The sequence below is a fragment of the Antechinus flavipes genome, chromosome 2 (genome assembly GCF_016432865.1).
Source record: "Antechinus flavipes isolate AdamAnt ecotype Samford, QLD, Australia chromosome 2, AdamAnt_v2, whole genome shotgun sequence".
Lineage (NCBI taxonomy): Eukaryota > Metazoa > Chordata > Mammalia > Dasyuromorphia > Dasyuridae > Antechinus > Antechinus flavipes.
In genome coordinates, this window is record NC_067399.1 from 213,747,017 (window position 1) to 213,764,855 (window position 17,839).

The 17,839-nt window shown below is 33.2% G+C and overlaps 1 protein-coding gene across 4 annotated transcripts in view; it reads right to left on the reverse strand.

Moving 5' to 3' along the window:
- The window catches only part of HEATR5B (HEAT repeat containing 5B), a 138,342-nt gene that overhangs the window by 82,882 nt on the left and 37,621 nt on the right, over positions 1–17,839 (reverse strand). For all 4 annotated transcript variants that reach the window (XM_051976147.1, XM_051976146.1, XM_051976145.1 and 1 more), the window contains 6 exons: positions 15,984–16,095; positions 14,433–14,585; positions 11,036–11,135; positions 2,255–2,364; positions 1,114–1,277; positions 255–430 (listed from right to left, as the gene is read on the reverse strand). In XM_051976147.1, coding sequence (XP_051832107.1) covers positions 255–430; positions 1,114–1,277; positions 2,255–2,364; positions 11,036–11,135; positions 14,433–14,585; positions 15,984–16,095 — 815 coding nt within the window. The remainder of the gene's footprint in view (positions 1–254; positions 431–1,113; positions 1,278–2,254; positions 2,365–11,035; positions 11,136–14,432; positions 14,586–15,983; positions 16,096–17,839) is intronic.

Genomic DNA, 17,839 nt, shown 5'->3' on the forward strand with positions numbered 1-17,839 from the left:
GCCAAAAAACCTCCTAATAGATTTTCTTTCTTTTTAAAATTCAATTCAATTTCATTTTATTTTCACTCTAATATATTTTCTACAGAACTACTGTAATCTTATCTTTTCCCATAAGAAGTTTTTAACATAGTTTCAAATAATGTGAAATCTGGATTTTAGTTTGCTAAAACCAAGTCTTTACAATAATCTCAATTTAAGACTAGTAATTATTTGCAATAACTACAAAAACTGATTTTACTCTCATTTATACTAACCGGTGTTTGTAAGAAACATGAGGAAATACGACACCAAAGAGAGCAACAGAAGCATCAATGACTGAGACTCCAAGTGGAAGAGGACCAGGAACAGCTTCACCAGCAGGTATTCGTAAATAAATGGAGGATGGATCATGCTCTAAAGCACCACTCCCAGATGCACTATTTGGTTGGAGCTGCAAAACAGCCACATAAAAACTTGGCAAAACTCATTTTATATTTTTAAAAATCTTACTAAAAAGATAGGGAGTTAGTAAAAGATAAAAAACAAAAAATAAAAGTTAGACTTTAAAAAAAAATTATGGTTTACTTTTGTGTCATGATTTTAAAATTGCTTTTTAAAAATCCTAACTCAATACCTAACTCAATATACTATCAAAATGCTGTCTAAAGCAATTGGAAAGAGATTTTTTTTTTAGCACTTTTAAACTACTACACAAAAGGTACATTAGAAGACTAAAAACTGAAAATTAACCCATATACCCAAATCTTAATCTTTGATATATCTCTCAAAAACAAGGCAACCCAAAAATCCTCATTCCTACATTTTCTTCCCAAACCTATCCTGTCACAGAGCTGGGAATGATTTTGGTGTACCTGGCAACACCTAAATTTAAAATAAATTGAATAACTGTAACAACCTCTTCAAATTCTAGGGCTAGAGATTCTTATCTGTACTACAACAGCTCAATCATCAATTACCAGGATGTTATCTTTAGTGTTAAGGCTGCCTAAGTCTTGATTAATAGCAAGTCTGTTTTCTTTTTAAGCAATAATGTAAAATCATATAAGACCACTGTTGAATACTTTATCTCTTTTTTTAAAAGGATGACTAATTTTTTTTTTTATGATTTACTACCTGATCTTCAATTGATTTATGATCAGTTTCTTGAAGCCAGGAACCAAGAAGAACACTGTCATCATAATGGCAGAGGGATCTAAGAAGGGAAGTAGTTGTATTGGCAGAATTATCTGTCAAAGTAAATTCTGCCACCAGCTCCCTAAGAAGTGCATTAAAAGATCCTAAAAAACAGAAATATAAATTAGAAAGCAAAAATATTTTTAATACTGTGTAAAAATAAACTTAGAAATATTCTGACAATAAAGTGATTTTACAGTAATGTTACATTGGACAATTGGCATGAAATAAGCAAATTCTTCTTCCCTTTATATGTTTAAAAGCAATTGTTATTAAATTTTTTTAAAAGAATTATTAAAAAAGAAAAAAGGGGGGAAATTGTGAGAAATGGATGAACATTTACTTGGTTCCCACATTTATGAAAATTAAATTGGAGAAATAAAACTTAAATCAGAAATTTGAAATCCACAAGAACATCAAAGAATCACCAAGGATGGAGGTTAGTTGTCTTCCCTCCTCCCCCCCTTGCAAAATGTAAGAATGGAAGCTCCTTGGGGGCAGGGACTGGCTTTAATATTCAAGAGTGAGATTTGAAAAAAATCTTTTATTCTTTGCCCCTAGCCCTCTAATGTTAATTTCCCCTCTTCCAAAATGTAAATTTCTTGGGGGCAGGGACTAACTATGTAATAAGGAGGTAGATTCAAGTTTAAGATGTGTCTACTAACCTAGGCACTCATTTTTGCAAGAATGTAAAATTTTTCCTGCATTCAGAGAAAAAAAAAATTTTTACTGAAATGGGAAACTGCCACTTTTAAATTATCTACAATAATGGCACTTCTCTCTAGTTGACTATATTGTTTGATTAGAACTTTCAAATAACCAAAAAGCAAAGTATCAAAAAATAATTCTAACCAAATTTGAGATGACATTTTTAATTTACATGGCATTAAACAAGAGAATGCAAATATTCTTGTCTCTGAAGACACACAAGCATTTTATATAGTCTTTTATTTCTAACAAATATATAATTTCTACCCATAGATCCTAAAATAACCTCATTATAAATGTCTGAAGTATAGAATTACATACAGAAAAGTGAGAATTCTTATTAGACTATTACAATATTTTAAATTCTAATTACCTTCATAAGTTTTGGGGGGTAACAATGCCAAAATATCGTAAAGTCTTAAACGAACCATTGCAGCACTGGCCTTCAAATGAGCTCCATGGGCTTTAATTACAGAAGGAATGCTAAAATGACAAAGGGGAAATTACAATTTAATTCAACAAAAATATTTTATGAACAAATTCTTGAAATACACAAATTATTAAAAATCAATGGGTAACTATACATTCTTTTTCCTGCATTAGTCATATTCTCAAAGTTTTGAAAGGAATGTTTGGTAATTATTCACCTTAAAATGGCAAGAAAAATTCCTGAAACATTGGGGATAATTCTAGGAATTTACCCCATTCTGAAAGAAAAAAAAGAAAGAAAACAAAGTAGGTAAATAGCAACTTTTTGCTATACCTTCCTTGACTCTTATCTTGTCCGGAGTCACCTTCTGCTCCTTTGGGAAAGAACCTGAGAAAATACTGAGGGACCCTTTTCACTCCAGTCCCCAGAGTGGTCCCATGTTGGAATCTTTACAAATTGTTAAATCATTAGAGTTGATAGAGACAATAATTATCTAATTTAGCATGGTTCAGTATCCTTGATTTAATCTTACAAAGGAGATGTTTTGGGCCAGACCTGAAACAAGGTACTAAGTAGAAGTAATTGATACAATGCTTGTGTTCACACACTTTACTCATTGGAGTTCACACTTTTGGGAGATTTCAGGATTTAGTATGAGATATTCGAATTTGCACCTCCCTTGAAGCTCTTAGGGCCAGAGAGCACTCTGGGAAGAAGCCCATAATCCCTCTCTCTAGCATCCCACAATCCCTCTTTCTCGAAGGAGCATAAATAGAGCTTCAGTGAGCCCAGTCAAGAAAGTTCAGCTGAATTTAGATTGAGAGGGGAGCATCAAGTGAGTTCAGCCAGAAGCCCTTTCTGAGTGAGGAGTTTTACTTGGGAATATGGATTGGGGTCGGAGAAGAGCATTCTGGGAGATTGAGAGCTAGAAGCCCTCTCTTAGAGGCAAGACAGATTCACCTTGGTGCTGGCTGGGCTGAAGGACAAACCTTTGGATCTGGAGACATTCAGAGGGAGCTCTTGGAACCAAGCAGAGTGATAGGCCTCTAAACTAACCGGGTTATATTGGAGATAATAAAAGATCTGAACTTTTATCACCTGGCTGTGTTTTGGGTGATTATTTACTCTTAACTGAAACTAAGGCTGCCTCCAGAAAACTTCCCCGAGAAACCTGCTTTCTCACAGAGAGAACTATTATTCTAAAAGAAGAAAATTTTCTAAGTCCCAAGTGTATCTCAGTTGGGGGATTGCTAACAAGATCAATATAGCCCAAGTCCCTCTGTTTGCTAATTCTTCTCATCTCAGAACTGTAAGGAAATTCAAATTCTGCCTCACCTGTAGAAATATGGAGAAGTAGCAAAATCGTGGGGACCCCACACAATTTTGCCCAAACAACTCTCCAATCCAGTTTTGAGGGAGTGAGGGTAATGCCCAATGGTCATCACTCTCTGAGCCCTGGTACTGAAACTACTAGTAAAGGGAGATCCTAGCAACAATCATTCCAGCTTTCAGCAGGATTTTCTAAGAACTGCCTGGAAAGAATCTGGGTACCCCTGCCATCACCCAGTATGACAGTGTGAGATGAGAAAGCCAGTCAACCTCTGCATTCTTTGTTTCAATAGTGGATATGTATTAGTTATGTAATTTATGGCAAATTATTTTACCTCTGCCCAGTTTTCTGATTTGTAAAGAAAAATGATAATTGTTGTTGTAAAGACCACATGACTGTACTTAGCACAAAGCATGCAATATGACTGTTAACTGCTTTATTGGATATAATTGCTTCCTATTTGAGAACTTTATGGGTTTTTTTAGATGAGACCAACTGATAAATGATTTCTATGTGTGTATAAATTAATTTGGAAATTTATTTGAGAAATAATAGTAAAAGCAATTTTAAAGGAGCTTTAATTAAAGCCAACAAAAGAGATATGTAAACTGTAATCTATTTGAACTGATAGTGTTAAAATAAGAGTTTGGGAACTTTAGGAAAACAGAAAAGCAGTTTGCTACTACTTTAAAAACTCTAGTTATCTAGAGTCAAACTTCTGACAGTCCTGTCTGAATTGGAAAATAATAACCAAATAGCAATTCAGTTTGTTTAGAATATTTAATCAGAATCATTAACTAAAACTCTCATTTTAAAAATCTCTTCTATTTCAATTTTAAGAATTGTCTTGTTTTCCCTCTAACATAAAAGGGAAACTTATTTAAGGTAATAGGAACTACAGCTAAGACTATTTGATTATTATTTAGGAAAATTCTATAATCGTTAACTAAGTTATTTGAATTTATAGTTTACTAAGAATTTATAAGCCTGTACAATGATTGATCTTTTGCACCAGGATGAGTTTAAACATATAAAACATGTTAAATAAAAATCTCCTAAGTGTGTAAATGCTGGAAAACTTTTAGAATAATACGTATCTAGCCCTAAACTGCGATTAGTAGAATTTGCTATTAGAGATAAAATTTCTTGGGACTGTAACTGATAATCTTTTGAGTTTTGAATTTGATTGTCTGATAATTAAGTCAATAACCCACCATTTCAGAGAAATGCCTTCTCAGATATCTTATCTGGGCAAGAGTTGGGTGGACCACTTTGCCCTCTGTTTAAGGTAGGAGCCTTCTGACTCAATTTGACAGTTTTGTTTCTTTGTTTCTCATCTGATTATTCCTGAGTCTGGCTATGAGATGGAATTATTACTGCACAATCAGTTGTCAAATGCTTTAGAACTGGCAAAAGAAATGAAAGTAAACATCTCAGAGGCAAATCAATGGAAACTTCTCTTTGGCCTATACCAGGCTACCCACTTGGAAAAAAAATCCTCTCCAATCCTTTGTGAAACTTGTTTTCACTGTTCACAAGCTAGGAGAAACAATTAAACAGATCTGTCAGGTCTGCCCAGATTATGCCCAACTAAATTCTGAAAGGGCTGTTAAATCCCCCTTCTCCTGAAGCTTATCTGGAGGAAAGGTACATATTTGGAGAGGACTAGCCGATAGATTTTATGCATATACTCCTTTTTAGGAGGCTTTAAACTGCTTTTGATTTTTGTTGACACCTTTATTAACTGGGGAAAAGCCTTCCCTTGTAAGACTGAAAAGGCTCAGGGGTTTTTGTTAAAGGAGATAAAGCCCATTTAAGATTACTTATCATCTCCACCCTGCCTGGTGGCCCCAGTCGTCTGGGAAGGTGGAGAATACATCCTCAAGACAGTTCTTACTAAACTGTGCCTGAAACCACCAGAGAATTGGGTGAAGAATCACCCATTACTCCAATTTCAAACTCGAAGGTTTCCCCCCAGCTGAACTCTTATTTCTAGAATTAAAAGTGCTACTCCTATTACATCTTCTCCCTCAGATATTCCTGAATATTCCTGTGAACCCATAGAAGAGCTGAAACTACTCTTCTGCAGAACTCCTAGAAACACACTGGATAGAGAAGGGTGAAATTGTCTGTGTCCTTCTCTCCCTCACACTAGCTTTCTTTCTTTCTTGTTATTTTTCATTTTTTCCAAGTGTACCTTTAACAACACTCAAAAGGATGAGAGCGTTGCATTTAATATTTTCTCTCCAGCTCTCGTGGTGTCACCCTGTGGACCTCCGCCAGTAGGGAGATAACTCTTTAGTCTTTATTCAGGTTAGGGAACTCCATGGGTAGAGGGGGCATTTAGGATTGTTGGGTGTGCCATCAGCATCCTCAAGGCAGCCCACATGTGTGACCTTATGAATTATTTGCAAAGGCCTCATTCCCCAATGTCACCATGCCCACCCTGGATGCCATCCATCTGTACTAGCTACCCCCCAGGGAAATAACTTTAACCTGACTATCTCCTGTCTTCTTGCCAGAAAGGATCTCTTACTCACCTAATAACTGTAGGATATCCATTCTAAAATTATTCTGGCAAACTCATTCATAATGTTTCTACACCACCTTCCTTGAAGCTTCTTCATAACTGCCTAAGAATTAACATTCCTATTGGTAGATTTGAACTTACTATGAAGTTATGAACTTCCAACTATTTGTTCACACTGAATACCATAGGCAAACTGATTCTGATACTTAGCACCATTCTGAATGCTGCTGCTGCCATCATCAAATTGTGTTCCTCCCTCTCCTCAGTTTGAGCCCTACTAGGCAGAATCATCTATACACCCCTAGTCAGCAAAAACAACTCAAGATGAGATCTCTGTCTCTTTGTCTCAAATGAATTTGGGGTGTAGATTGCTTGAGATGGGAAATGATGTAATATAGTCTCTGTGAAGACAGCAATAATTTTAAGATCCCTTGAATTTTGGGAGTTTCTGTTCTAACAATCTGTCAGTGATTCTAAATCTTCTAGCTTTGGAGTATATGATCTTGAAGCCCTCTGATCTAAAAATGCTGTTGTTCTGTCAATAATTATAAAAATCCTCTGATCTAGGAATATAATATTTCTTCCCTGAGACTTTAAGGAAGATATATCTGTTAATGGTTTCAAGTCTTCTGGCCTTAGAATAGTCCTACAAACATTACTGTCTATTGATCAGTGATAACCAAATCTTAAGATCACTCCTTGGTTCTATCCTTTGGCCATAAAATGATCATATCTTTAATATTAAGAACTAGATAAATGTGTCTCTGTGCTTCAGTTCCTTGCTAAATCTCTTGGAATTTAGAATGCTACAATTGGCATTACAATTACAATAAACAAGTGGTGTCTGAGCGGTCTTTGAATAACAACAAAGCATTCTAGGTACAAGGGCCAATGAAAAGGTACATAGATGGAGTTGTAAAGATAAAATTATTTGTAAAGTACTTTGCAAATCTCAAAGTCCTTTATTAATACTATTATTAGTGAAAAATTTCAAGTCAATTTGATTGGACCATAAGACATGTGCAACACAGTTTAATGTGTAAGAACATTAGAAATAAGGGCCTAAGTTGGGAAGAAACTTGAATGCAAATGGAGTGATTTGTATTTTATCCTACAGTTAACAGGGAGGCACTATATTTTACTGAGTTGGGACAAGGGTAATTGTAACTTCATTGGACTTTCATTTTGGGAAAATTTGGGGTCAACTGTGTGAAGGACAATATGTAGAGGACAAAGAAGAGTCAAAGAGAACAATTAAGAGGATAATAGACTAGTATAGGTTGTTGTTTGTCCTTTGTTTTCACAGAAGACCAATGAGACCATAGATGGGATGATGTTTTGACTCAAATTTGAATTTAAGTGAAGCAAAGTTTACAAAGTCATCAATTCTCCCTTCTAAAGTCATTTAAGTCCAGTGGCAGAACAAAAGTCAAGGTAACTGGCAATGGCCTGGAATACAGTGGATGATGACCTTGGTGTCAATGTTTGACCAAGCTCCAAATGCTCCACAATGCCTGCTTCAGCTGTTTTCATCACGGTTCTCATCTATGTAGTCTAACAGAGGAAGTTTTCACATGCTTGGGGTAGACATGCCAAGCTCACTGAAGGGTTTGTGGTCTATTACCCTCAGCCTGGTTTTGCTTACCTACTGAGACAGTTTATTGTAGCTATAGATATGAGCTAGGTATCAAATAGACACCAAATGTGTCACAAAGCACTGAACAACTAACACAACTGAACAATAAAATGTTCAGTATGGGTAAGAAGTGATGAAGTTGTTAGCTAAGGACAAAATATTCAGTATAGGTAAAAAGTGATGAAGGTGATAGCTCAGGACACACACATTAGTCAAGACATTCAAATGTTAAGATCTAGCAAATAATTAGATATTTAGAGTGATTTAGAGTAAGAAATGAAAGATAACACTGAGGTTAGCAACCTCATAATAGGATAATGGTGACCTCAAAAGTAATAGAAAAGTTCAGAAAAGTTTAAGTTTAGAGGAAAAGATAATGAATTGTTTTGTCTGTATTTAATTTGAGATACTTATAGAATGTCCTGGTCAAAATGCCTTGTAGGCAGCTTATAATAATATTGCACTAGGCCAAAGAAGAACTAGAGATCATTACCAATCACAAAATAGAAAATGTTGATTACATCAAATTGAAAAGTTTTTGTACAAACAAAACAAATGCAGACAAGATTAGAAGGGAAGCAATAAACTGGGAAAATATTTTTACAGTCAAAGGTTCTAATAAAGGCCTCATTTCCAAAATATATAGAGAATTGACTCTAATTTATAAGAGATCAAGCCATTCTCCAATTGATAAATGGTCAAAGGATATGAACAGACAATTCTCAGATGAAGAAATTGAAACTATTTCTAGCTATATGAAAAGATGCTCCAAGTCATTATTAATCAGAGAAATGCAAATTAAGACAACTCTGAGATACCACTACACACACACCTGTCAGACTGGCTAGAATGACAGGGAAAGATAATGTGGAATGTTGGAGAGGATGTGGGAAAACAGGGACACTAATATATTGTTGGTGGAATTGTGAATACATCCAACCATTCTGGAGAGCAATTTGGAACTATGCTCAAAAAGTTATCAAACTGTGCATAGCCTTTGATCCAGCAGTGTTACTACTGGGCTTATATTCCAAAGAGATCATAAAGAAGGGAAAGGAATCTGTATGGCACTCTTTGTAGTGACCAGAAACTGGAAATTGAATAGATGCCCATCAATTGGAGAAAGGCTGAATAAATTGTGCTATATGAATATTATGGAATATTATTGTTCGGTAAGAAATGACCAACAGGATGATTTCAGAGAGGCCTGGAGAGACTTATCCAAACTGATGCTGAGTGAAACGAGCAGGACCAGGAGATCATTATATACTACAACAACAATACTATATGATGATCAATTCTGATGGACCTGGCCATCCTCAGCAATGAGATGAACCGAATCAGCTCCAATAGAGCAGTAATAAATTGAACTAGTTACACCCAATGAAAGAATTCTGGGAGATGACTATGAAGCATTATATAGAATTCCCAATCCCTTTATTTTTATCCGCCTGCCTTTTTGATTTCCTTCACAGGCTAATAGTATATTATTTCAAACCCTGATTCTTTTTGTACAGCAAAATAACGGTTTGGTCATTTATACTTATTGTGTATCTAATTTATACTTTAATATATTTAACATCTACTGGTCATCCTGCCATCTGGGGGAGGGGGTGGAGGGAAGGAAGGGAAAAATTGGAACAAAATTTTGGCAACTGTCAATGCTATAAAATTACCCATACATATAACTTGTAAATAAAAAGCTAAGGGAAAAAAAAATAAAATATTTATTGCTTTTGTAAAAATAATAATAATAATAATATTGCACTAATGTGGTGTTCTCTTCTTTAATATAATGGTTCTCTGGGAGCAGGTTTCTCAGGGAGGTTTTCTGGAGGTAGCCTTAGTATCAGTTCAGAGTAATAATTACCCCAAATGCAGCCAGGTGTTAAAATACAGTCTTTTATGTCTCTTCCAAAATCTTATCTCCTTCACTTGGGGCTTGGCTAGTTTCCTGGAGGCCTTCTCTCTCCTTGGTTTCAAGAGCTCTTGCTGCTAGTCCTTTGCCTCTGCTCCCTTCAGCCTCCAGCCAGCACAAAGGTGGAAGATAGAGTGAATCTGTCTTGCCTCTGAGAGAGGGCTTGTTCTGAACTGACCCTGACTGGTCACTGAAGCTCTATTTATGCTGAGTGTAAAAGGATGACTTCTCCTCTGAGGGGGGGATTAAGGGAGGTGTGAATTCACAAAGTTACAAAGTTAACTTTGTGAATCTCCCATGCTTGTGAACTCCAATGAGTACTTAAATACTTCTTGCTTATATGAGCTCTCTAAAGGTGTGAAAACAAGCACTGTATCAATTCCACTGAGTTAACACTAGGATTCTAACATCTCCCTTGAGTTATCACCTTGTTTCAAGTTGAGTTAACACTAGGATTCTAACACACTAGAGTTTAGAAGAGAGAAAAGGACTGAATTTTATATTTAAGAATCCCTGACATAGATACTTTAATTGAACCCATGGAGGCTGCTGAAGATTATAAAATGAGAAAATATAAAGAAAAGAGAGGAAACAAGATAGTGTCTTAAGGAATACTCACATTTAATGAGTATGCAGTGGATTAAGATCCAGGAAAGGACTCTGAGAAGGAACAGTCAAGAAGGAGGATAACCAAGAGAAAGTACTATTAAAAAAAAGAGAAGCAAGAATATTCAAGAAATTGACCAAAAAGATGGTCAACAATATTAAATACTGCTGCTAAGAGGTCAAGAAGAATGATGGCTGTATAAAGGCTAAGACCATAGTTGACTTTGGAGAGAGATATCCAGTTGAATAATAAGCTTAGAAACTATAATGTAAAGGCTTAAAAGAGAATGAGAAAAAAAAAGGAAGTGTATTGATATGAACAGACTTTTTCAAGAAATTTATCTAAGAAGGGAAGAAAAGATAAAGGATAATACTAATGAGGATAGTATTTTTAATTTCATTTTCATCCCAGTAAACATTTATTAAGCAACTACTATATTACATGTAAAGCACTGTGGTAGGTACCCAAAAGACAAAAATAAAATATTGTTTCTATTCCCAAAATATCCACATTAATTGCTCTTCAAAAAAATTAAGAACCTTTAAAGTTATATCCATTCTTTACATAAGATCAGTTTAAGGCAAATAATCAGATTTTATTTTTTTTTTCATTCTTAAATATATTTTATGAGGTTAATGTACCAAACCAAACTGAGAAGTGGAAGCATACCAAAAGTTCATTACTTATCAAACTGTTTACTTACTGTGACATCATTGTCATGGCACATTCAATAGGCGTCATCAATTTTCTAATCACATCCTCAGTTAAGAGCTCAGGACAATGAGCAACAAAACTCCTCATGGCTAAATAAAAAAAAACAAACAAACAAACACAGTATCACTTAAGAAGTAAATAAATTAAATTGACAAACTAAGGACATATATAGGGCCTTTTTATTAAAAAATCTGAAAGAAAGTACAAATTCTCAAAAGGATGAATTACTAGTTATAATAAATGTCATGTGAGAAAAAAATAAACTGGATTTTTTTTGTTCTAATATTGTTGAGAACTAAAAAGAAAAAAAATTTAAAAGATACATATCTATACAATGTTAATATGGGAAGAAGTCTCTTAATATATGAGCACAAGACATTTTCTTAACCATATATCTACTTTTATTGTTGTTTTTTTCTGAGAACATAACTGCCTCTCGTTTTTTTCTTTCTGAATTCTGCCGAGGAATAATAAATTCTACTCAAATTGTCATTTTAACCCTGGAACTTTGTATCTTCTAAAAAAGAAAACAGTAGGTTTTACTTTCTGATCTTTTTTGCCATCTCCTCCACTTATAGATAACTTTTTCCCACTTATGTTCACTATAATAATTTTGTTTTCATTTTGTCAAGTCCCATTAACTTATTTTTAATCTGTCTTTTCATTTCTTTAAAAGGAGGGAGAAATGAAACCAAAATCAGGTGTTTGTAACTTAAATTCCTCATTCTTTCCCTCTCTAATCCCTAGCCCATCCAGATCTCTTAATTTGTTTCCTTTTTAAATCAGCACTATCAATATTGGTTGGTCTTGTTTGAGGTTTTCTCCTTCCCAATTCTATCTTTCCTCTAAAACTCCACTCCTTTTTCTCCATCCCACACTAATCTCTCACTTCCCTATATTTCTACCATGATAATCTCTTTTTTCTTTATTTAATTAATCCCTCTCTTTTAAAAAAATCTTTCTTTGCTTGACCCAAATAAGAACAAAATTTATCACTTTCTATACCTTCATATTTGAATAATCTCCTGTTTTTCCCAAGAAATATTAAATTTCTCTATTTCTTACTTAATCTTTTTTTTTTCCTCCATATGTGTGTATGTGTATGTGTGTGTGTTTGTGTGTATGTGTGTCTATCTCCTCTAAGTCCACAGATGTTTGCCCTTCCACCTGCCATCTCCCATACCATGATGCTTAAAGAAAGTAGAATTATGATGGGATAATAATCTTTTCTCACCATTTTGGGATATAAACATTTGAGTCTTTAAAACTTCTTTACCTGCTAATTTTCTTTTGTCTAAAGTATTTGCCTTTCAGAGATTCTGACTAGTTCTGTTTTTCTCAAAAAAAAAAAATTGGATTTCAGTGATCCTGTTAGAAATATATTCTTTTCCTCCTTAGGGTAAAATTTAACTATGTAATCATTATCCTATGTGTAAAACTCTTTCCTTTGAATAAACTGCTAATATTTTCTTTTTTTTAAAAATAATTTATTTTATTTTATTTTATTTAATAATAACTTTATATTGACAGAATCCATGCCAGGGTAATTTTTTTTTACAACATTATCCCTTGCAATCGTTTCTGTTCCAATTTTTCTCCTCCCTTCCTTTACCCCCTCCCCTAGATGGCAAGCAGTCCTATATATGTTAGATATGTTGCAATATATCCTAGATACAATATATGTTTGCAGAACCAAACAGTTCTCTTGTTGCACAGGGAGAATTGGATTCAGAAGGTAAAAATAACCCGGGAAGAAAAACAAAAATGCAAATAGTTCACATTCGTTTCCCAGTGTTCTTTCTTTGGGTGTAGCTGCTTCTGTCCATCATTTTATCAACTGAAACTCAGTTAGGTCTCTTTGTCAAAGAAATCCACTTCCATCAGAATACATCCTCATACAATATCATTGTTGAAGTGTATAATGATCTCCTGGTTCTGCTCATTTCACTTAGCATCAGTTCATGTAAGTCTCTCCAAGCCTCTCTGTATTCATCCTGCTGGTCATTTCTTACAGAACAATAATATTCCATAATATTCATATACCACAATTTACCCAGCCATTCTCCAATTGATGGGCATCCATTCAATTTCCAGTTTCTAGCCACTACAAACAGGGCTGCCACAAACATTTTGGCACAAGGGAAGGTACCTTCCCTTCTTTAATATCTCTTTGGGGTATAAGCCCAGTAGTAACTGCTAATATTTTCTTTCCCTCATCGTAGTAGCTGTAGATAAATCTGACTGGGATGCCTTCAGATTTAACTTGTCTCTTCTTGGCCATTTGTAGTATTTTCCCCTTTGACCTAGGAACTCTGGATCTTAGTAACCACATTTTTGAGTATATTTTGGCTAAGATTTCACTCAAGTCATTACTTCCACAAGTCATTATGGACTGTATCAACGCATATCTTGTCTTTTTGTTTGAATACTTCAGGGTTATTTCTTTTATGATTACTTAAATATGTTATTGGTCTAGTGATTCTTAAGAGAAGTCTCTTCTTTTTCTTTTTGTCCAAACCTGTGATTTTATTCTTGTAATGATCTACTGGTGAAGAAACTTCCTCAACTACTGTAGATCTACAGATGATCTACAATGTAACAGTTATAAAATGTTGCCTGGATCACTGAAGGGTTAATGATGTAACCAGGATCACACACCATGTGTCAGCGATAGGACTTGAAGTTTGACTGATATCAAAATCTTTACTAATTATACATTGCCCCCATGCCCTTTTCTTCCATGCTAGTAGTTTTTCATGATATAATACATGTGTTCTTCCAATTTTATCACCTTTTGACTTTACTTCAGTGTTTCTTAATGATAATTTCATTTTTGACCTTCCTCTGCTTCATTGTTTCTTTAGATATTCACTGCTTTGCTAAGGTTTTTTTGTTTCTGTTCTAAGCTAACTATTCTAGTTCTTATTTTTTCATTTTTTTATTACTAGATTCTCTACTATTCCTAGAGTCCTTATGGTTATTTCATACTCCTTTTTGGTGTTGTATTTACAGTTGCTACAGTACTATAGTATACCTCTTTTTAAAAGTTTTATCCTGAGATGCTCTTACCATAGGAATTTTCCTTTGCTTGGTCATTGCCCCTGTGATCACTATGGTAGTAATGGGAGATAAATAACTCATGATTCTGACAACACAGAGATCAGAGAAAATTCACAGGTGTTTAGTAAGTAAAGATCATTAAACTTCAATTTCTTCCCACACATATACAAAATAAAAAATAAATAGTAGTTGGGACACAAATTTTCATCTAACTTGAATGGACTATCATATAACAAAAGATACCTTCAAAAATATTCTTTTCATTCACTTGGTGAACTTCTATTAATATGATAACTTTTGAAAGTCAAATTGACTTCAGTACTTACCACATAAAGCTCCAGCTCGGCCTTCCAATGTCACCTGCCAAGTAAAAGAATCTCCTCGGGCCTTTTCAGCTTCTAATTCCTTTAAGGAACGAGGGAAGACATTTCGCCATAATAACAGCATTTTGGGAAGATGGTAACGGACAACAGAAGGACCTAATCAAAAAAAGTGAGAATAAATATCTTTCATATAAAATAAAAAAGTGATGGGTATTAATACCATAAATAAAAATGTAATGAAAAGGAAATCTAGGCACATGTTACAAATATGCCTATGTGTCCATAGTTCTTTCTTTGAAATAAAATTGTGCTGCTCTAATAATTTTTTTTTTTTGCTAAAGCAATTGGGGTCGAGTGACTTGCCCAGGGTCTCACAGCTAGGCAGTGTTAAGTGTCTGAGACCAGATTTGAACTCAGGTCCTCCTGATTTCAAGGCTGATGCTCTATCCACTACACCACCTAGCTGCTCTGCTCTAATAATTTTAACAAAATATTTTCAGTATCCATTCATCTTCAATATGCCCAAATTTTATTATTAACAATAAATTTCTTTGTTAAAAAAAATAGCGACGTAAAAAGCATGTTTATTTAACTTCACCATAATAATTATAATTTTCTAAAATAGCTACTTTAAGAAATATTCATGTTAATCTTCCTTTCTACTGAAGACTTTTAATTCTACATGCAAAACTTTTTATTCCTCTTTTACCAGAAAAATGCCAAATACTTCAAGGAGTTATTTACATTAAGTAAAATGTACTTTTTAATATATTGGGGGAAAGTAATAGTTTTATAGCTTTTCAAAAATAAAATAAAGTTTAGTCATAGTAGGTCACAAGATGCTGCACCCAAGTATAATAATGAATATAAATATAAATATAATAGATTATATCATAAACAATGTTTAATATTTTATAATGGCACATTTAATTTATATAAACATTTGTGATTAGCATTTTTATTGTTATTTCCTAAAAATTCATATTCTTTCATTTCTATAACAATTTTAGTTTTATATGAAACCTAAATTCAGAGTTCTAGTGAAATCAATTATTAATCTAGAAATCCAGTCTTTTAGGAAAATTATTAACTTTGGATAAAAAACTAACTTCTAAGTAACAGGTAAAGCTTTTATTATATTTTTGTTAATTTGACTTCTTAAAAAGTTAACTGAAACTTAATAATTCTGCTATCAAGATTTTCCTTAAACCATTAAGTGAAAATAATCTTGAAGATTACAAAACTATCTGAACCCAAGTTCCTAATTTTGTCTCTCTTTGTTCAAAGCAATATTTTTAAGTTATACTTAATAACACTCAAAATACAAGTGTTGTATACCTTCTGAATCCTTTTTTATTGAACTAAAGATGAAAAAATAATATGCATATGTAGCTTAATCCTAAATTTAATGTCAATATAACATTTCTATTTGTTAATGTCATTTAAAGTTTAGAATTTGAAGGTTAAAATTATTATAAACTGAATTGTTTTTGTAGTTTATTGACACAAGAGCAGAAGTAAATCAAGATCCAATTCAAATATAGTTAATTATACCTAAAGTCATAAGTGCTCCAAGTAGAAGCCATCCAGCTTGAGTACGTTGCAAGGATAGCCTACTGTTTTGAGCAGCAGTGCGTAAGAGATCTTCAGCAATGCTTACTACCATCTGCAAAGAAAATGCTAAATTTCAACTTTAAATAAATCTAAGGAAGAAAGGAAAAAACAAGTATTTATTAAGTATATACTATGTGCCAAATGCCCGTAAGTATTTTACAAATATTATCTCACTGAATCCTCAAAACAACCCAGAAAGGAAAATATTATCCCCATTTTTTAATTAAGGAAACCAAGACAGATAAGTGGCTTGCCCAGAGTCACATAGCTAGTAAGCATCTGAGATCAGATTTGAATTCAAATCTTCCTGACTTCAGGCCCAGCACTCTAGCCACTAAAGAATCTTTTTTTCTTTTGTCTTTTTTGTATTTCCAGCACTTTAGTTTTGTGCCTGATACATTCTAAGTGCTTGACAAATGCTTATTGACTTTTTGGCCTGATACAAATGTAATCTTTCTTAATATATTCTCAAATAAGCAATCACAACCACAAAACGAAATGCCAGGGGACATTAATATAATCTAGTCCCAGTTCTACTTGTGAGATATTGGGAAAGCCTCTTAAATTTAATTATATACTGTGAATCTACCTTTGTTTGGTACTTTATTAAGTCTATAGAGAATGAATGATGAAATAATCTTCATCCTCAAAGTATTTTAAATCTCTCAGGGGAGTAGGATATGAATGAAAGAATATGAATCAGTATAAGTGTAAGTGCTCAAATTAGTGGCAGAAATACATTCAGAGGAAGGAGAAATCAATGAAAGTTGACGTGACAAGATTTCATGGAGGTGATGGATAGGAAACAGAAATTATGAGATAAAGACCAATTTTTCCATTACAAAAGAATATTTGAGCCTCCATATATTTCATAGTAAAAGATAAGTTGAATAATCTGAAAGAAAACAAATATTAAGATACCTATCTTTACCCTCATCAACTATAAACAAAGATTTTTTGTTAATAATTGTGAAATATTAAATAATTATGAAATTAAATTAAGTATTAATTACAAACTTCAACAAAATATTATGGCAAAATTATGGTTCTTATAAATTACTGATTTACAGGCTTTGGGTTTTTTTAATATATATTTTATAATACAAATAAATAAAAAGATTTATTCTTGAAAGTATAGTATGAGTATACTTATAAGTATATAATAATATATTATAATACTATAATAGTATAAGTAAAATATAGTAATAGTACAATAATATAGTATAAGAATAGCATAAGAATATCCTGTAATAGGATAAGAATATAGTAATAGGATAAGAATATCCTGTATAATAGTATAAGATAGTATAATACTATAAGAATATCCTGTAGTATTAGTATTATAAGTATATAGTATAATAGTATAAAAATATCCTGTAATAGTATAAGAAAATCCTATAGCCCAAATAAATTTACATAATGATAATATACAAAAAATTTAGCAGCATAATGTAAAAATTCTGTTTTCATTTGTCAATTCTGATTTTTAACAAATTATATTGTTATGAATCTTCTAAAGTCTCTCGAGTACCTTCTAAATCTGAGATTCTGGGATTTTAAAGTTCTTCTATGCCTTATTATGATATGGATGTAATTGAGTTTTTAAAGGTTGTACTAAGAGAACATAAGTTTTGTTAGTCCTAACAAGGTGGTAAATCTTCTGGTCTTGGGGATAAAATGCATATCTATTGTAAAACAATCAAGCTTGTTAAAAATTTGGAAATGTTCGATAACAGCTTGATTGCAGGATTATGACTTTCTTGATCACAGGTTGCAGTAGTCAGAAATAGTAGCCT